Here is a 22,357-nt window from a genome sequence, read left to right on the forward strand (position 1 = left end):
ATGGTTCTCAATCAGGGACAGCTGTCTATCGTTGTCTCTGATTGGGAACCATACTTAGGTAGCTTTTTCCCACATGGTTTTTGTGGGTAGTTATTTTCTGTTTAGTGTTTTGCACCTTACAGGACTGTTTCGGTTTCATTTATTTCTCTTGTTATTTTGCTATAGTGTTCTGTTCTAATAAAAAAGCATGAACACTTACCACGCTGCGCTTTGGTCCGACTACTCTTCTTCAGACGACAAAAACCGTTACATCATGAGTTTGGATAAATAATTGTCCGTTCTCAATGTCAAAGTGCAACACAGTAAAGATGCTGTGAGTGAATATTATCATTTTTTTAAATTTACATTACCAATTCCCGAACCATTTCAAAAAAAGCCTTTACATCTAAAGCTGATTAAGAAATAAAAAACTATTCTGTTTTGATTAGCTTTTGGGCAACTTTGATGGGGATGGGATCATAAAATATCAGAACTCACTGCAGAGAGCATTTTTAAGTTAATTCTACACATTTTGCAATGGGATGTAGAGAAAATTGTGTTGTTTTAAAGCTAGCTTGCTGCAATTCTACACATTTTAATATGGAGCGGACAGAAGATTTTGAAATTTTATGACAACTTTAATACAAATGTTTAAGTTTTGGTGTAATTTGTGCAATTCGACTTGTTTTGCCATGGGGCGGAGAGGAAAATGAGCAGTTTTACAGCAAATTTCCTGCAATGAGAAATGTTTGCAGTTGTTAATATGATATTTATGTAGGGGGTGCGTACTGGCGGCAGAGAAGTCGGGCGCAGGAGAGCAAAAACTGATTTACAACGGCGCAGTTTAATAAACAAAACCACCGTAAACAGAACAATAAATCAATGGGTAAACAAAACCCGGTACACACCAGCATAATGTGCACAAGCACTACAATAAACAATTCCGGACAAGGACATGGGGGGAAACATGTAATGATGGAATTGATGATGGAATTGAAACCAGGTGTGTGGGAAGACAAGACAAAACCAATGGAAAATGAAAGGTGGATCGGCGATGGCTAGAAACGCAGCCCGAACAAGGAGAGGGACCAACTTCGGCGGAAGTCGTGACAATTTATTACATTTTTTGGGAGGGCTAACACAATCAGAATGTGTTATCGGACAGCTAGATATAGCTACTTACATTCTGGAAGCAAATAGACTGCATTTAGTTAAAATATTTTGCAATCAGAATATAATATTAACATCTGTAACTTGTGAAATCTCTTAACTCTGGAAATGTAAAATAAGGGAGAAATATAAATGTAATCAAGAAGAAACTGACAAGGACTACTTCTAGTTTGTTTTTGGTCTTTATTCGTGCTCAGCTTTTTGGACACACTGGAAATCACAGACTGCAATGAGAGGGGACTAAGTGGTGAGGAAAGACTTGATCAAAAGCCTGGTGAAACTAGACCTTGTGCTTGATGTGCAGAGAATTTTCTTGCAACAATGGTACATGTAGAAATAGAATGAATAGAAAGGACTACTGTATTATGCTCTATTACTCATGAAATGCAATCTATGCATGACATTTCTATATGTGACATTATGCAGCATCACTGTGCATTGCAGAAGTTACTGTTAAGTACACCATGATTTCCCCCAATGCATCTAACCATTAGAGGGAGCGTACAGTAAAGCAGTAGAATAGGAGAGGGAACCCCCTTAGCTTTGAGGTCACCTTGGCAGCATGGTACACACACCACACACACACACACACAACAGCAGCAGCTCTTAGCCCTTAGTAGTGAGGTAATACAGAATGAAAGGCTTCAAATATCATTGGGTGCATTTGGGACGTTCCCATTGCTATACATAATATTATAAAATATATCAGAACTGTAAGATCTTGCTGAGATTGAAGATTGAAGTCACAGGGAGCATTTGGAAAGACACGGTACACATAGAAGTTATTAATCAGAAATATGTAACACATGAAATAAAAAAATAAAATAAAAATGGGTGTGAAATACGCATGCACATGCACATCTTCATCATGTGTTTTTTTGTGTAATATAAATTGCAGTTTCCATAGAACGAAATGACCTTGGTTTCACCAGTCATGTTACAACGTCAAGAGAAAAAAAACAAATATTGTCTCATATTGTACCTGGAACGTTATGATTTTGTTGAGATCACATCTTGCTCATAGCACGTAGAACTGTATGTGGACAATGAAGAAGATAGGAGCTAAATTGAATTGATCGTCACTGCACTTCAACCACTACACTGTACATTTAAGACTGTGTGTGTATGTGTGTGTGTGTGTGTGTGTGTGTGTGTGTGTGTGTGTGTGTGTGTGTGTGTGTGTGTGTGCGTGTGCGTGTGCGTGTGCGCGTGCGCGTGAGTGTGTGTGAGTGTGAGTGTGAGTGTGAGTGTGAGTGTGAGTGTGAGTGTGTGTGTGTGTGTGTGTGTGTGTGTGTGTGTGTGTGTGAACGAGAGATTAGTCACAGTCAGATACTTGGATCACATTTAGAGAGTGCAATGTGTACAGGTAAAGGCTTACCAAGAACAAGCCACATTGATGGGTGACAGGATGGTGAAATTCAGAAAAAGAATGTCCACTCCAACTGTTAGTTATTCCTCTGAGAAAAACTAACTGTTTCAGATCATCCTCACGGTGATGATGAATCCAGTTCAATGTCAAACTTTTGCATCCAGTGCTGTAAAATTGTCCATCTCCTTTGTTTTAAGACTTTTCAATACTTTTTGTCCTCATTTTAACAACCTCATGACAAACATCAGACGATGCCACTGCTGTACTGTAATGGACAGTGGATATCGGTTTGTGATAGACTAGGTTGCTCCATTTATGAAGGAAACCCAAGCAAACTGGCTGTTTCCTTTCCCTCTTATCCGATATCAGATGACTGTTGTGTCCAAGGTTTAGGTCCCAGTGTGTGTATCCCGGGGCAGCTGTAACGTCTCGTCTATGGTCACTATGAGTTCTTCTGGTTGGGCAGTCGCCCCCAGGCAGTTACTGTGGTTACAAGTAATGTAGTTCATCTCTACCAACCGTGGCCTTTCGCTCATCTCACTCATCTCGTTCACGCTGTTGGTGATACAGTTTATGTCACTCTTACTCCTGTTGGTCACTCTGCAGCCACCAAACAACCTGCAGTCTAGAGGAGACAGAGAGAGAGAGAACATTTCTCAAGCCTCGTTTATACATGGGACTAACATGTGTCCTTTGTCCTGATCTTATCCACATTCTGATTGTTCTTACATTTTCCGACGTGTCTACACATGGTATTAAAATGTGTCTCATCCATCCACTGTGTCTGCATTGTGACCAGATTTCCTGGTCCCTTCCTTTATGTCAATTATTTGAAAGATATTATTTCAAAATAATATGCGTTTATTCATGTTTAAGTATCCACCATGGATTTTTTGTAGGATTTAAATTAATTAATTAGAGATATTTTTGTCACTAATTTACACAAAATGTCAAAGTGAAAAGAAAATTCTATAAATGTTCACAGATTCATACACAATAAATAACTGTTATGGAAAATGCTAATTAGTTCAGGAGTAAAAAATTGCTTAATAAATCACATAATATCTTGCGTAGATTCACTCTGTGTGCAATAATAGAGGTTAACATGATTTCTGAATGACTACCCTGTCTCTCCCCCACACACAATTATCTGTAAGGTCCTACAGACTAGCAGTGATTTTCAAGCACAAATTCAAGCACAAAGACCAGGGAGCTTTTCCAAAGAAGGTCACCTGTTGGTAGATGGGTAAAAAAAAAAATCCCTTTGAGCATGGTGAAGTTATTAAGTAAGCTTTGGATGGTGTATCAATACACACAGTCCCTACAAAGATACAGGTGTCCTTCCAAACTGACTAATACTGCAACAACAAAAAATTGTCCTGAATACAAAGTGTTATGTTTGGGGCAAATTTCACACTATTCATCACTGAGTATCACTCTCCATATTATTTGTATTTTATTTTTGTATTTTACCCGCTTTTTTCTCCCCAATTTTAAAGGGCAAATATTGCACAATCCAGGTGTGCAAAGTTCTTAGAGACATACCCGAAAGGACGCACAGCTGTAATTGCTGCCAATGGAGTTTCTAACATGTATTGACTCAGGTGGGTAAATTCTTATCTAATCAAGACATAATAGTGTTTAATTTTTCATTCATTTTTAAAGAATGTTGGAATATTCTTCCACTTTGAAGAAACATTCCAACATTAGATAGTATTTTGTATAGATCATTGACAAAAAATGACAATTAAAACCCTTGTAATCCCACTTTGTAACACAACAAAATGAGAAGAGATCTGAGGGGGTGAATAGTTATGATAGTCACTGTACTGCTCACACTGCATGCTAATGGCTACCACTACCACACACAGCAAACAAACACACACCAACACACAAACTCCACACATATCGTTCATAGATGATGTGCTGCTGTGGACTACATGAGGAGGACAGGACAATAGGAAATGCCTGCAGCTGAATGTGAATGTGAGAAAGCCTTAAATTCATGACATTCAAAAGAACAAGGCAAACTTCATTTGACGCAGAGTTATGATTGCTTTACTATTCGTAATTCCATTAGAGGCAAAACGCCATCAAATTGTGTATGACCCAAATGGCACCCTATTCCCTATAAAGTGCACTACTTTTGACCAAACAATGATCACTATGTAGGGAATAGGGTGCCATTTGGGACAATTTTTAAAAAATTGTTTCTGGGGAAATGCCTCACCCGCCTGCCTGCCTGCCATTCGCACAGACCACACACCACCCCCATCATGTGGGGGAGAGATCTTGATTGGAAGACATCAATCATTGGGGTGTCAGATAGGGAGCTGGAATTAAGGCAGACAGACAATGGAAAGAGCAGACAGAAGGATGAGTGTATTGTGAAATTGTGTTCTTCAACTCGGTCCCACACACTCGAACATGCATGTACACATGCACACGCACCACCCACACACACACACACACACACACACACACACACACACACACACACACACACACACACACACACACACACACACACACACACACACACACACACACACACACACACACACACACACACACACACACACACACACACACACACACACACACACACACACACACGTCTGACATACTGTTAGGATGTGCTGTAGGGTATTTGCCCTTGCTTTAGCAGACCCAGCAAACCGGGAACATTCCCAGAACATTAGTTACGATTCCCATTAAGTTCTAGATAGGGTTTTATCTAACATTGGGATGATAACATCACAAACAAAAAAAAAAAAAAGATTTTAAAAGAAATATCCTTTGAATGTTCTCCTAACATTCAAAAAAATGTGCACAACATTTGTAACAAACACTACAGAACATTCCCCAAAAGTTCTCATTAAGTTTCCAGGTAATGTAATACCACAATGTACCAGTAATGTTTTCCCAGCAAACCAAAATTGTGACCTGATTCAAGAAACTAGTTGTATGTCGCAAGTCACAACTTTACAGGAGAGCCATTTGAACGTAAAAATATATTTTTAACCAAAATGCGCCTTAATGTGCCTTAATAACAAACTTGTATGACATCTGTAAATACAAATAAAATGTTAAATTACGAGCCTTGTTGGTTAAGCCACAGAAAAATAGAGATAATGAGTGGGCTGGACATGCCGAGAGAGAAGTTCCGGATTGGTCTGCCATATATAAGGCTTCTGTCTATTTGAGCTCGTCAGTCTGTGTTGGTAATCCTGTAATCTTTTTTTAAAATTGTGTAGTGGAACTGCATAAGTGTTGCTCTCCACTTTCTGGGGATCATGTTTTGAAATCAGTGGAATTGGAGTATGATAGCTAAACACAAGCGACTAGATTCGTATTTTAATGTGAAAGAAGTGGACCAAACAAATTCATCTGAGGTAAAATTAACAAACAAACCTAGGGCTCCCGAGAGGCACAGCGGACTAAGGCACTGCATCTTAGTGCTAGAGGTGTCACTACAGACCCTGGTTTGATTCCAGGCTGTATCACATCCGGCCGTGATTGGGAGTCCCATAGGTTGGCGCACAATTGGCCTAAGGTTTGGCCGGGGTAGGTCGTCATTGTAAATAAGAATTTGTTCTTAACTGACTTGCCTAGTTAAAACAAAACAGTATTGTCCATTCACTTGTAAGTACAATCCATGCTGCATCAAGTTTGGATTTGTTTCAAATAACAGCTGCCCTCCAAAATGTGTCTGTGTGATATTTCAAACTTGCCTCAGCAACGATTGGTCATCACTAGATAACAACGCCACAAAGTCAAAAGGCTGCCTACTCGACCAATCAGATGAGGGAGTGGGATGACCCGTATGCCAACTGGCTTCCAGGGGCAGAGAAGAGACATGTATTTATTTTATCTAGTGCTCCATCAATGACTTGGTTATTTATTAGATATAGCAAAACCAACCGTTATAAATGCAAAGTGTTATTCAAACTCAGCTTGCAAGATTATTATGATTATTACTGATTCTTACTTCTCTTAACCCAAAATAGTTTTACTCCAATATCTGCATTGTTTTTAAAATGGCATGTACACAAACAAATTGACACATCTTGAGTTTATTTTTTAATTGACAAAATCCTCAAGTAATCCACAAGTAAAACGTACACAGTTTCACAAAAATTTGCAGATTTTTGGCTGATTTAAGATGAAAACTTCACCCCTGTTACTTTATTAATATTATTTTACATGTAGGATCCTGAGTGGCCCAGCGTCATCTGGGTTAGGGGAGGGTTCGGCCGGGGTAGGCCGTCATTGTAAATAAGAATTTGTTCTTAACTGACTTGCCTAGTTAAAATAAATACATTATTTGACGCCTAGGCACTTACTATAGTCATGTATTTGTTTAACTTAACATACAGTGCCATCAGAAATTAATCATACTTATTCCACATTTTGTTGTCACAGCCTGAATTCAAAATTGATTAAATATGTTTTTCTCACCGATTTACACACCATACCCCATAATCACAAATTGGAAAACATGTTTTTAGAAATTTTTGCAAATTTATTAAAAATGAAATACAGAAATATTTCATTTACATAAGTATTCACACTCCTAAGTCAATACTTTGTAAAAGCACGTTTGGCAGCGATTACAGCTAAGATTTCCACACTGGGATTGTGCAACATTTGCTCATTACTCTCTTCAAAATTCTTCAAGCTCTGTCAAATTGGTTGTTGATCATTGCTACACAATCATTTTCAGATCTTGTCATAGATTTTCTAGTAGATTTAAGTCAAAACTGTAACTCGGCCACTCAGGAACATTCACTGTCTTCTTGGTTAGCAACTCTAGTGTAGATTTGGCCTTGTGTTTTAGGTTTTTGTCCTGATGAAATGTGCATTCATCTCCCAGTGTCTTGTGGAAAACAGACTGAACCAGGTTTTCCTCTAGGATCTTGCCTGTGCTCAGCTTCATTCCATACATTTTTTATCCTGAAAAACTCCCCAGTCCTTAAGGATTACATGAATACCCATAACACGATGCAGCCACCACTATGCTTGAAAATATGAGAGTGGTACTCAGTAATGTGTTGTATTGGATTGGTCCCAAACATAACAGTTTGTATTCAGGACAAAAAGGTAATTGCTTTGCTAACGTTTGTTGCAGTATTACTTTATTGCCTTGTTGCAAACAGGATACATGTTTTGGAATATTTGTATTCTGTACAGGCTTCCTTCTTTTCACTTTGTCATTTGGGTTAGTATTGTGGAGTAACTAAAATGTTGTTGCTCCCTCTTCAGTTTTCTCGTATCACAGCCATTAAACTCTGTAACTGTTTTAAAGTTACCATTGGCCTCATGGTGAAATCCCTGAGAGGTTTCCTTCCTCTCTGGCAACTGCATTAGGAAAGACACCTGTATTTTTGAAGTGACTGGGTGTATTGATACACCATCCAAAAGTGTCATTAATAACAGCATGCTCAAATGGATTTTCTGCTTTTTAGTTTTTTTACCCCTCTACCAATAGGTGCCCTTCTTTGCGCAGCCTTTGAAAACAGTGAAGGCTCCTCAGAGGAGGAAGGGGAGGACCATCCTCCTCAGTGAATTTCATAAAAATAAAATAGTGAAACATTTAGTTATATCTGGAGTATTTCTCCTGTCTTATCCGGTGTCCTGTGTGAATTTAAGTATGCTCTCTAATTCTCTCTCTCTTTCTTTCTCTCTTTTAGAGGACCTGAGCCCTTTGACCATGCCTCAGGACTACCTGGCATGATGACTCCTTGCTGTCCCCAGTCCACCTGGCCGTGCTGCTGCTCCAGTTTCAACTGTTCTGCCTGTGGCTATGGAACCCTGACCTGTTCACCGGACGTGCTACCTGTCCCAGACCTGCTGTTTTCAACTCTCTAGAGACAGCAGGAGCGGTAGAGATACTCTCAATGATCAGCTATGAAAAGCCAACTGACATTTACTCCTGAGGTGCTGACCTGTTGCACCCTCGACAACTACTGTGATTATTATTATTTGACAATGTTGGTCATTTATGAACATTTGAACATCTTGGCCATGTTCTGTTATAATCTCCACCCGGCACATCCAGAAGAGGACTGGCCACTGCTAGGGAGTTTTTCCTAGCCACTGTGCTTCTATACCTGCATTGCTTGCTGTTTGGGGTTTTAGGCTGGGTTTCTGTACAGCACTTTGTGACATCAACTGATGTAAGAAGGGCTATATAAATAAAGTTGATTTTATTTAAATGTTTTGAGATAAAACTTTACCAAATATATTCACATCACTAAATAATTGATAAAAACACACTGTTTTGCAATAAAGGTTTACAGTAGCCTAAACAGCACTCTGTAGGGTAGCACCATGGTGTAGCCAGAGGACAGCTACATTTCCGTCCTCCTCTGAGTACATTGACTTAAATTTTAACCCTAATGGTTCTCATGGTTCTTACCCCCTATCATAGACTTACACATGAATTATGACAACTTCCGGAGGACGTCCTCCAACCTATCAGAGCTCTTGCAGCATGAACTGACATGTTGTCCACCCAATCAAATGATCAGAGATTGAATCCAGTGCTGAACAGTTGAGGCTGGTGGGAGGAGCTATAGGAGGATGAGCTCATTGTAATGGCTTGAATGGAATAAATGAAACTGTATCAAACACATCAAACATATGGAAACCACATGTATGACATCATTCCATTTATTCCATTCCAGCCATTACAATGAGCCCGTCCTCCTATAGCTCATCCCACCAGCCTCCACTGGTACTGAAAGTATAAGCTACAGCTAACCAGCACTGTAGTGCATACAATGGGGTGAGTAGTTCACTCAAAGAGAGAGAAACAGAATAGTTTAACAGTTTTCAACCAATTAATGTCCTTAAAAGTGAAGGAGAGGCAAGAGAGAGAGAGAGAGAGAGACCATGTTTCATTGTATCTTTTTCACTTTCACTTAGCTAGCGAATGCAGCTAGCTAGTTTAGCCTACTCAAACACCTGGCTCAAACAGAGAGGGATTCTATCTTAGCTAGCTCGCTATGGCTATCCAACACTGGAACACTTCCAAGTCAGGGTAAGCTTAAGGTTTTATTACTTTATTGCCACTGGGGCGCGCCAGTGTAACTGCTAAACTGCTTGCTGACTGTACACTGTACTGAATGATTGTAGCGGGTTTACTAATGCATTAGTTCTAGTAGCTATGTTGACTATGACGTTAGCTACTATGGTGACAACAAAGTAGGCTGTGTGTAGCAGAGGTTTTGATACGTTTTTTTGGGCCTGGTCACAGACAGCTGATGTGTTGTGCACTGGAGTCCACAAGTAAAGGGAAAGGGTGAGAGGAGGACAGCGCGTAGATGCGAGAAATAATTAGTATGTGGCTGTTATGAAAGTTAACTGTGTTTGTGTGTGATTAGGGGTGTATTTATTCTGCCAATTCTGTTGAAAAATGCACCCTAGACCCTAGATCAGCTAGATGCAGGCAAGAGTGTGCAAGTTGGTATTGAATGACTCACTGTCCATCACCTACTCGGATGTTTCTCTAGACCTGCACCTATGTTGTAAACTTTCATTCATAGGCTAGGTTGAAGCAACCTCATGATGGGTATAGGGGACATTCAAGTATCATGTAGTAGCCTAACCCTATCGATGTTACAATGAACTGGGTGAATTGAATATGAATGACAGTCATCCAATATGCTGTAATAGAAATAAGGCCATGCTCATTCAAAAAAAATTGTCCTTCCTCGTCTTAAACGGGACCTACCACCACTGTTGGAAAACATCGCTGGTCTTTGTGGTTGAATCGGTATTTGAAATGTACTGCTCAACTGAGGGACCTTACAGATAATTGTATGTGTGGGGTACAGAGATGAGGTAGTCATTCAAAAAACATGTTAAACACTGTTATTACAGTGAGTCCATGCAACTTATTATGTAACTTGTTCAGCAAATGTTTACTCCTGAACTTATTTATGATTGCCATAACAAAGGGGTTGAATACTTATTGACTCAACACATTTCAGCTTTTCATTTTCAACTAATTTGTCCAAAAAGATTAAAAACATAATTCCACTTTGACATTAAGGTGTATTGTACGACAAAAATAATCACAATTTTATCCATTTGCTGTAACACAGCAAAATGTTGAAAATGACAAGGGGTGTGAATACTTTCGGAAGGCACCTTTTTGGTATGTTGTACCAGTTTCTGTCTCTGTACAAAGGCATGGTCTTCAAGCTATGGAAGATGGCAAAACATTTAATAATAACTGAATGGACTTGGCACAGTTCTAGATACCGAAAGCTCTTAGTCGTGTATTTTATTTAACCAGGCAAGTCAGTTAAGAACAAATTCTTATTTACAATAACAACCTAGGAACAGTGGGTTAACTGCCTTGTTCAGGGGTAGAACAACAGATGTTTACCTTGTCAGCTCAGGGATTTGATCTAGCAACCATTTTGGTTACTGGCCCAACACTCTAACCACTAGGCTACCTGCCAACCCAGTGTAAAGGAAAACTCACCACCCAAACCCGATTTACATACTTTATATTTACATTCATGTTATTGGCCCATCCACATCCCTCTTCAGAGGACAAAAATAACTTTGTTTCAAAACAAATCTGGATGCCTTCTGAGCCGGCATACGCTTTATCACACTTCCTCATCTGATTGGTTGAGTAGGCGGGCCTTCTTACTTTGTGGCTGTGGTAACTAGTGACGACCGCAACGACGCTATGAAGCCATCAAAATTGCGTAAACATTTAGAAACAAAGCATCCACATCTCAAGGATTAACCAGACTTTGTTTAAACGAGATGACATGACCAACCAAACAAAAATGCTGCACAATAATTTCACAGACAAGCTGTGTCTCTCATAAGGCTTACTTCTTCTCACAATCTGATCCACGTCAGGGAAGGCAGTAGATGCGTAATCCATTCACCAGCACTGAAGAGACACAGTTTATCACAGCTTGAGGATAAACTACTGGAGCTGTCCTGTGACCAAGGCCTGCACGCTCGTTTTAATGAGATGTGTCTTTCCACATTCTGTCTGTTCAGCAGCGGAGAATACCCGCGACTCAGTGAGATGGCAATGAAGGCGTCAATCTCTTTTCATTCTACCTACTTATGTGAGACCAGCTTCTCCTCTCTTGATGTAACAAAATCTAAATATCGCAGCAGACTGGCTGTTGAAAACACCTTGACAGTGTCCTTCTACTTATCTCCAAGGTTTGACCTGTTCTGTCATTTACAAACAGAAAGCCCCCGAAGACAGTCCATACAGACAGACCAACAGACAGCCCATGAAGAAAGCACAGAGACACTGCTCATGAAGACAGCACATACAGACAGACAGCCCATGAGTACAACAGACAAACAAAGACAGACCCTGAAGACAGCCCATGTAGAAAGCACAGAGAGAGACACTGCCCATGAGTACAACACAGACAGACAGACAGACAGACAGACAGACAGACAGACAGACAGACAGACAGACAGACAGACAGACAGACAGACAGACAGACAGACAGACAGACAGACAGACAGACAGACAGACAGACAGACAGACAGACAAACCACGAAGGCAGCTAAGTGAATATGAATACATACTTTATTAACTTAGTGTAAAGTAAAATATTTTATAAAGAAAAAGCAATTGTCAATCATTTTTTTCCAAAGCGGTCCCCAGAGGAAGTAGGTGGTGGGCCATAGCAAGCTATCTGCTTTAGTTGTTGAGACTATTGATCTCTGCCAAGGGAGGAGCAGGTTTTTACATATTGTGTTTATTTATTTATTTTGAACACATTTCTGTTTGTTGGCAATGTCAATTCTTGCTCAAAGAAATGTAATACTTATGTTTGCTAGCTGGACAGGCAAACACCGCTGAGTACTAAACTCTAAACCAATCAAAACTTGTGTACTATCCATGGTACTATCTCTGCTGATCACGTCTGCCAATCCATTTATCCGTATCTAAGATACAGTAGTAGACAGACAGCTGATATCATCTTGAGCAAGATTTCCATTTGGCAAATTGCTATCTGGTAAATTATTTTACATTTATTTTAAATCTAACTATTTAGTTATAGAAACGTGATGCCATCAATGCAAACTGTAAAATGAATCCCAACTTAGAACACAGCAACCGTAGTAATGTAGCTAGCTTGCTAGTTAGCTAGTTGGTTACAACAAGTGCAACAATTGCTAGCTAACAGGTGCAGATAGATTTATCACTAGCTAGCATGTCATTCTGGGACAAAGAGCGTTTTAGCTTTCATTTCATTCCAAGTAATAATATAAGACTACAAAAATATTTAGGACAAGTAGAGTAAATCTAATCAGTAGCGGTACATGGGTAAAATCCCTGGGGAAGGCAAGCCAGGAAAAGAAGCCATATTACAACCTATGTGTTGTGATAATTGCATTGTTTGCTCTATAACCTGTTAGTTCATATGCCTTCCCACCGTGATATATAGGCCTAAGGCCAAGACAAATTCAACCACACCTTTGTTTTATCACAAAACCGGAGACCAACATCTGTCCGGTGGAGTCGACCAAGCATATTACATGTTACATGACCTACAGGATCAAGTTAATGTTTCGGACAATTTCAGACTACCAAATAAACACAGGAGAGTTACTGCAAGTCACATAGAAAACAGGAGCTGCATCCACTATTCCAGAACCATTTCAACTTCAACATTTCAACATAATCAAATCACTTGTGCTTAGTCTAATACATGTGACTGTCTATGGTACTGATTTCTGTGTGTGTGTGTGTGTGTGTGTGTGTGTGTGTGTGTGTGTGTGTGTGTGTGTGTGTGTGTGTGTGTGTGTGTGTGTGTGTGTGTGTGTGTGTGTGTGTGTGTGTGTGTGTGTGTGTGTGTGTGTGTGTGTGTGTGTGTGTGTGTGTGTGTGTGTGTGTGTGTGTGTGTGTACATTCCTGCAGTCACCATGCCAGTTGCATGCTCCCTAAAAACTTGAGACATCTGTGGCATTGTGTTGTCTGACGAAACTGCACATTTTTGAGTGGCCTTTTAGTGTTCCCAGCACAATGTGCACCTGTGAAATTATCATGCTGTTTAATCAGCTAATTGATATGCCACGCCTGTCAGGTGGAGGGATTATCTTGGAAATGGAGAAATGCTGACTAACAGGGATGTAAACAAATTTTACAAATTTTGTGCACAAAATTTGAGAGACATTTTCTGGGATCTTTTATTTCAGACTACTGACGTTACACAAAATTCAAAAGGCAGTAAGGCACATTTCTGCATATGGCCAAATTGTACGTTTTTGCTTCCCGTTTCATACACATCTATGGGCTTTTACGAAGAGAAAAAAGCATGTAGGCTATGAGGATTATATGTTTATATTCGTAGCGACATCCATCGTAGCAAAAAATAGATTGCAATGGTGGTGATGTCAACTCGTTGTATTTTTTCCCAACTGAACTATAAGCCAACTGTCCTAGCGGACTGGTGGCACAGTCCGCTAGGACAGTTGGCTTATAGTTAAATATTTGTGACATATCTTTTTTTACTTCCAAATCCTTTATTTACAATATTCATCCTATGCCCACACAATTTGTAATTGTGAAAAGTGAAAGCCTACCTGTGAGAAGGGTCACACTGGTAGTAGTTGTAGGTTTTTATACAGTACCCAAGACCAATCTGTGAGTTAAAAATGAGTTTGAAAAATAGCTACTTGAATAATTACTGCAGTGCAGGTTGGATTGAATTGAGCCCCTAATCTTCATTTTCAAGGTGATGATTGCACTTTTCTTCCCAACACAATACCGCAATAAATGTAAGTCCACATTTCAACAACAAAGAATTTGCGCCCCACAGGTGATTAAACATACACCGCAAGTGTCAATAGATGTAAGGAGCTCTTCACCTTACCACTGTGAGCTAACTGTCCAGAACCGTTTTTGCTCATGATGCACATCATTTTATTATCATTTTATTATTTGGACATTTTGGAAAATTGTGCAACGTGGGAATGTTCTGTGCAACCTATGTGAATATCATAAGAATGTTCACAACATCCCAGACAACTACCATAACTTAATTAAATGTTCTGGGAACCTTTAAAGAACTTAGACCAGGTGTTCTATCAACATTCTTACAACATTATAGGAATGTCCTGTGCAACCTAACTTAAACATTGCATCAATGTCATCACAACTGAGCGTATTTTGTGTTTTGGGAACCAATCTCTTGTACTGTACCCACACTGTTCCCTCAACCTAATTACATGTAATCCGAACCTTTAAAGAACTCAGAAAGGCTGTTCTGTCAACATTCTTGCAACATCAAAGGTGTCACGGCCGTTGAAAGAACTGGACCAAGGTGCAGCGTTGTCAGCGTACATTTTCTTTAATTTAGGTGAATACATGACGAAACAATAAACACTACAAAACAAACCGTGAAGCTAAAGGCTATGTGCCATAAACAAAGTCAACTTCCCACAAACACAGGTGGGAAAAAGGGCAGCCTAAGTATGGTTCTCAATCAGAGACAACGATAGACAGCTGTCCCTGATTGAGAACCCTACCCGGTTTAAACACTACAAAACATAGAACACCCACCAGAACTCACGCCCTGACCAAACTAAAATAGAGACATGAAAAGGATCTCTAAGGTCAGGGCGTGACAGTACCCCCCCGCCCCCCCACCCCCCCAAAGGTGCGGACTCCGACCGCAAAAACCTAAACCTATAGGGGAGGGTCTGGGTGGGCATCTATCCGCGGTGGCGGCTCAGGTGCGGGACGCAGACCCCGCTCCACCACTGGCTCACCCAACTTTGGTGGCACCTCTGGTGCGGGGACCCTCGTCGTCGACCCCGGACTGAGCACCCTCGTTGCGGGCCCCGGATTGGGCACCCTCGTTGTGGGCCCCGGACTGGGCACCATCTTTGCGGGTCCCGGACTGGAGAACGTCGCTGGGGGCCCCAGACTGGAGAACGTCACTGGGGGCCCCGGACTGGAGGCCGTCGCTGGGGGCCCCGGACTGGAGGCTGTCACTGGGGGATCCGGACTGGAAGCCGTCGCTGGGGGATCCGGACTGGAGGCCGTCGCTGGGGGATCCGGACTGGAGGCCGTCGCTGGAGGCTCCGGACTGGAGGCCTTCATTGGAGGCTCCGGACTGGAGGCCTTAGTTGGAGGCTTCGTGCCATGACTCCTCACTGGAGGCTTCATGCCATGGATCATCACTGGAGGCTTCTTGCCATGGATCATCACTGGAGGCTTCGTGCCATGGATCATCACTGGAGGGAGGGGACGTATGGGCAGTCTGGTACGTTGAGCTGCCACAGGGCTCACCAGGTCGGGAAGACATACAGGAGGATTAGTTCTAGGCGCAGGCACAGAACTCACCAGGCTGGAGAGACATATAGGAGGCCCTGTCCTTCTGGGAACAGGCACAGGATACACTGGGCCGTGGAGGCGCACTGGAGGTCTTGAGCGTAGAGCCTGCACAACCCGTCCTGGCTGGATGGTTATTTTCGCCCTGCAGATGCGAGGCGCTGGCACAGGATGCACTGGGCTGTGCAGACACACCGGAGACACAGTGCGCAGAGCCGGTGCAGGATATCCTGGGCCGTAGAGACGTACTGGCGGCCAGATGCGCTGAGCCGGCACCCTCCGACCTGGCTGGATGCCCACTCTAGCCCTGCCGATTCGGGGAGCTGGAAGGTAGCGCACCGGGCTGTGCACGCGCACTGGAGACACCGTGCGCTACACCGCATAACACGGTGCCTGACCAGTATGACGCTCGCCACGGTAAGCACGGGGAGTTGGCTCAGGTCTCCAACCTGACTCAGCCACACTCCATTGCCACCCCCATTTTTTTTGGAGCTGCCTCTCGGGCTTCCTTGCTAGCCGTGTCCCTTCGTAACGCTGCCGCTCTGCTGTTGCTGCCTCCAGATCCTCCCGTGGACGGCGATACTCCCCAGCCTGCCTCCAGGGTCCCTTACCGTCCAGGATCTCCTCCCAAGTCCATGAATCCTGGACACGCTGCTCCTCCTTACCACGCTGCTTGGTCCGTTGTTGGTGAGAAGTTCTGTCACGGCCGTTGAAAGAACTGGACCAAGGTGCAGCGTGGTGAGCGTACATTGTCTTTTATTTAGGTGAATACGCCGACAAAACAATGAACACTACAAAACAAACCGTGAAGCTAAAGGCTATGTGCCATAAACAAAGTCAACTTCCCACAAACACAGGTGGGAAAAAGGGCAGCCTAAGTATGGTTCTCAATCAGAGACAACGATAGACAGCTGTCCCTGATTGAGAACCCTACCCGGCCAAAACATAGAACTACAAAACATAGAACATAGAATAAACACCCCAACTCACGCCCTGACAAAACCAAAATAGAGACATAAAAAGGAACTCTAAGGTCAGGGCGTGACAAAAGGATTGTTTTGTGTACCCTGATACAAACATTATCTGAAAATCAGCACTGTGTTTTGGGATACCCCACAATGTTCCCACAACCTAAAGAAACATTATGGGAACCTTTAAAGAACAAGCAAAATGTTTTCTAGGAACTTTCTTGTAACATCAGGTTAATGTGTTTTGCACCCTAAAATAAACATTGTAGAATATTCTGCACAATTTAACAGGTTTTGTGTATTGAGAACATATCTTTTGTGATGTCCCCATAATGTTCCAACCAGCCTTCTGTTTTTCCACAACCTAATGAAACATTTGGGGAACCATTTGGGGAACAGATTAAATGTGTTCTATGAACGTTATTGCAAAATCAGGCAAATGTTTTAAACAAACATTCTATCGTCATCAGCACGACTGATCACCGACAACGACGAGACAGCCTATAGGGAGGTCAGAGACCTGGCCGGGTGGTGCCAGAATAACGACCTATCCCTCAACGTAACCAAGACTAAGGAGACGATTGTGGACTACAGGAAAAGGAGGACCGAGCACGCCCCCATTCTCATCGACGGGGCTGTAGTGGAACAGGTTGAGAGCTTCAAGTTCCTTGGTGTCCTCATCAACAACAAACTAGAATGGTCCAAACACACTAAGACAGTTGTAAAGAGAGCACGACAAAACCTATTCCCCCTCAGGAAACTAAAAAGATTTGGCATGGGTCCTGAGATCCTCAAAAGGTTCTACAGCTGCAACATCGAGAGCATCCTGACCGGTTGCATCACTGCCTGGTACGGCAATTGCTCGGACTCCGACCGCAAGGCACTACAGAGGGTAGTGCGTACGGCCCAGTACATCACTGGGGCTAAGCTGCCTGCCATCCAGGACCTCTACACCAGGCGGTGTCAGAGGAAGGCCCTAGAAATTGTCAAAGACCCCAGCCACCCCAGTCATAGACTGTTCTCTCTACTACCACATGGCAAGCGGTACCGGAGTGCAAAGTCTAGGACAAAAAAGGCTTCTCAACAGTTTTTACCCCCAAGCCATAAGACTCCTGAACAGGTCATCAAATGGCTACCCGTTGGCATTGTGTGACCCCCCCCCAACCCCTCTTTTACGCTGCTGCTACTCTCTGTTTATCATATATGCATAGTCACTTTAACTATACATTCATGTACATACTACCTCAATTGGGCCGACCAACCAGTGCTCCCGCACATTGGCTAACCGGGCTATCTGCATTGTGTCCCGCCACCCACCACCTTCCAACCCCTCTTTTACGCTACTCTCTGTTCATCATATATGCATAGTCACTTTAACAATATCTACATGCACATACTACCTCAATCAGCCTGACTAACCGGTGTCTGTATGTAGCCTTGCTACTTTTATTTTCAACTGTCTTTTTACTGTTGTTTTATTTCTTTACTTACCTATTGTTCACCTAATACCTTTTTTGCACTATTGGTTAGAGCCTGTAAGTAAGCATTTCACTGAAAGATCTACACCTGTTGAATTCGGCGCACGTGACAAATAAACTTTGATTTGATTTGGACAGTTTTTGTGTTATGAGAACATTTGCTTGACCTAACGGACGTTCTGGGAACTTTGACAGAACCAATTTTGGTTTTCATGGGAGGGGATATTTTATTACAAAATAAAAGACAAAGCTCAACTCATTGGTAAGTTCTGTTGAGATATTGTTTAGGGCTGTGTGGTGTTTTATAAGTAATCACAGCAGACTATAAGTTGCTGCTGAGTTTGCCTTCTATATTGAATGATCTAGCTAATTGTCATTAGTCAAACAATATCATCAACAGTCTATTTTGCAAATACTTGTGGTTAGCTACCGTATGTGTTTATCTCACCTACATATACTGTACCTCATGAGCCTTAGGTCTGGTGTCTGGCAATAAAGGACTAGGATGGAAATGACCATAGAAACAGGGATATCCTGAAAAGACAATAAACCTACTCTCCCATTGTCCTATTGCTATTCCATATTTAAGTTGAAAGATTATTGTCCAAATCAAATAATATGTTGACAATTTTATCTAGATCTGTATGTTTGAAAGACTGAAAGCCTTATGTCTTCTTGCCCAATATGTGAGGCATTGCTTTGGAATATCATCACAGCATTCCAGATCCCAGGGACAAAGAACCTGTTCATGCTGCTCCAGGGATGTTAGAAACAGCTATCACTACAGCCTCACCACTGCACAATTTTCACACGTACACCTTAGGAACATAACCCAAACACACCAAGAGGAAGCAGAGGAAAGGGAAGGATAAAGGAAGGGGGTAGATGGGTGAGAGAGAGAGAGAGAGAGAGAGAGAGAGAGAGAGAGAGAGAGAGAGAGAGAGAGAGAGAGAGAGAGAGAGAGAGAGAGAGAGAGAGAGAGAGAGAGAGAGGTTAAGCTCTGGGGCATAGTAAGTGCTTCTGTAAGACACTCACTGTTCCACGTCGCCATTTCTACCTGGTTCACTGCTTACGGAGAACGTGTGTGTGTGTGTATAGTGGCCTAGCTGGCCTAGCAGTAATAAGGCAGCTTCAGGTTCGTATCCGGCCTACTGCCCTTCAACACAACCTCTGTCTTTCCCCCACTGTCATCCTCTATCTATCGGTTCCATAAAGTCAGAAAAAGACCTTCAAAATATATTTTAAATAAATCTTGCAATAAATGATGGCATGATATGTTATTTGGGTTCTGTTATTTGGGTTCGGGGGTCTGGGGGGGATTGGGTGGCAAGGTCTATGTTTTAATGAGTGAAAGGTAAACTGGTTGATCACAAGAACTAATCACCATGATGTCAATGTGCTTTCAAACAGCCCCCCCCCCCCCCCCCACAAAAAAAGAAAAACACACATATTGTTGACACAAGGGACAGTAAGGATAAGATGTCAGTCCATCTGTCCATTGGTCTGTCTATATTTCTCCCATAAAGGTCAAACATTATGTTGTTTACCTCTTCAAAATCATTTTCTGAATTGAACAATTAATCTGAGGGTAAACTCAGTTTTTCACCAAGGTCAAAATCCACAGTATCTAAAGTAAGGCTGAGTCGGTAAAGGCTGTGCTGTATACTGTTGGCCTATTCATTATAATAAACAACAGTCTATCCCTGGTAGAGAAGGCATTATTATCTTATTTAATGATGTGGAAATTGCAGATTAATAAGGGCATGTACTGTATATCTGCGCATTGACCAATTGAAAAGAGAATTACCTTTACAAACAGTGCAATACTGCATCATAAACTAACACTATCACAATTTTAACTAATGTGTGTTTCAGTTCCAACTTTTTCATTCTCAAAGCTCTGAAGCTGAGGTCCAAAAGTTGCAAACTAATGATAGTCACACCTTATATGCTGACTCACTCACTCTCTCACACACACACACACACACACACACACACACACACACACACACACACACACACACACACACACACACACACACACACACACACACACACACACACACACACACACACACACATACACACACACACAAATACACACACAAACACACACACACACACACATCTTGTCAGAGCACTAACTGTTGACACATACCTACAAACTCAGTAACCAGATCCTTGACCAGGTGTCCCACTATAGCATATACCACCGCGACCACCACTAGCGCCGCGCAAACAAGGTAGAGCACGGCCTTGGGCAGCGGGATGGAGTCCCGGGCTGGTGTCCTGTTGTCCGTATACAGAAGGTCACTCTCCGAGTACTGAAAGACATGTTCCATCCCGGAGGTGTGATTCGAGTTCAGTGGGGGGTGACTGGCGCTTATCCCGCTTAGGTCCGGCTCTAGAGCAGTCACCATGGTGGTGGTCGCCACCTCCGCTTCGTCGATGATGCCCTGGTTGACCAAGCCAGACGTCTTGTTGATCAGAGGCAGGATCTGAGAGAGGAAATAGCTCCAGTCTTTGATTGCACTTGTGTTGCATAGAAACATGATGTCTACTAAATATCACTGCGCGAGGTCCGGCAGCAACAACAACCTGTGTGTGTGTCCATCAATACCGCGTAATGACAGCCAGGTCACCAAGACACAAAAATCTAATGCGTAAAAATAAAAAAGTGTCATTCACGAAATAAAATCCACTCAACTGACCAAACTTCTTGCTGTCTTTAGTAAAGATAGATGTGGTTGTTTTGTAATAAATCCAATAGATTTCCTTCTGATGTGTCAGTCACGAGAGGCATGTTGAGCTCGAGGGTCCAACATTGGTCACGACTGTCACAGTCAGAGGAGTCGACTGGAATTATTAAAGAGAACCGATATACAATAAAATAGCCTTATATTCTACATCTAGCCCATAAAAGCGATTGTTAAAGTTTTCAGATCCAGTTTTTTCAGATGCATTATAAACGTATTAATTTAGCACGCATTGGTGAAAAGGCGAATTACAAAAATGTGGTAAATTATTTATTTTATTTCCTTACATATGTCAAATGTCTTCGGTCGTTTGCAGTTAATTCCATAATAACTCCCTTGACTGACTGACTGTTAGGAAAGATGCGGTGTCATCATCAGGTATATTACTTTCATTTCCATGCAGAGAAACCTTTTTTTGAATTTTCCTCACGACATCAACCAAACACGCATGAAATAAAATGTGTATGCAAGAGCGACTGAAAGTACGTGATATAGCCTACTGTGTGACTGCAGTGCGGAGTTCTCCGTTTCGCGCGTCAAACTACGGTCATGCTTTGAACACTGAAAAATATTCGATCTGGAAAAAGTCACGGTGACATGTATGCGATAGCCTCGCACCTCCTGCTCTTCCACCAAGGTGGTCAGTCACCAGTACATGACAAGGTAAGTCATGCCGTGGTGTTAGGCTGGCAGAGTTGCATTATTGCCTGCCATGACTTCATATCCCGTTTCCATCTGGAGAGACGCGGCTGAGCGCTGTCCAGCGCTGAAGTGCAGAAGTGAGAGAGCGATGTTGCAGAATCTTCTGGTTTGCTCTCTCTCGATGTGTTCATGACTCCATGTCCTAACACAACGCACCCACAGCTGGACAAAGGGGTGGGTCGTTCAACGAAAAGTGTGCCGTTGATATTTTAAGAAGAAATTGTGCACAAATATCGATTTTCAAAAGTATGTTATAGTAAATGAAGTTCCCTTTGATATAGACCACATGGATAATTCAATAAATCATATTTTTATATTAATAGACCTGCTAAAGAATGTCCCTCCATTCACCCTCTGTGACTTCTAGGAAGATTTTAACCCACTTAACCCCAAAAAATCTCCAAGTTTTCACCATCATTGCACTGCCCTATTTATTTAGTTGCTTTGACAAAGTCATTTCTGAAGATTATTATTTATTTCATCTGATTAGTGATTCATTTACGTCTGAACTCTCATTTTAATATGGTGAATAATAATGATAATTAAACCCCATTTTTCAAAAGAAACATTGAACATCTAATAGTCAAATC

The 22,357-nt window shown here is 41.9% G+C and overlaps 1 protein-coding gene across 1 annotated transcript; it reads right to left on the minus strand.

Moving 5' to 3' along the window:
* Positions 1-1,315: 1,315 nt before the first annotated feature.
* LOC139541462 (uncharacterized) lies at positions 1,316-21,818 on the minus strand. Its single transcript, XM_071346130.1, has 2 exons — positions 20,468-21,818; positions 1,316-3,143 (listed from the first exon to the last, which is right to left on the minus strand). Exons 1-2 carry the CDS (start codon positions 20,859-20,861, stop codon positions 2,908-2,910), a joined length of 630 nt encoding a protein of 209 aa, XP_071202231.1. The 5' UTR covers positions 20,862-21,818; the 3' UTR covers positions 1,316-2,907.
* Positions 21,819-22,357: the final 539 nt, after the last annotated feature.

The sequence above is a fragment of the Salvelinus alpinus genome, chromosome 16 (genome assembly GCF_045679555.1).
Source record: "Salvelinus alpinus chromosome 16, SLU_Salpinus.1, whole genome shotgun sequence".
Lineage (NCBI taxonomy): Eukaryota > Metazoa > Chordata > Actinopteri > Salmoniformes > Salmonidae > Salvelinus > Salvelinus alpinus.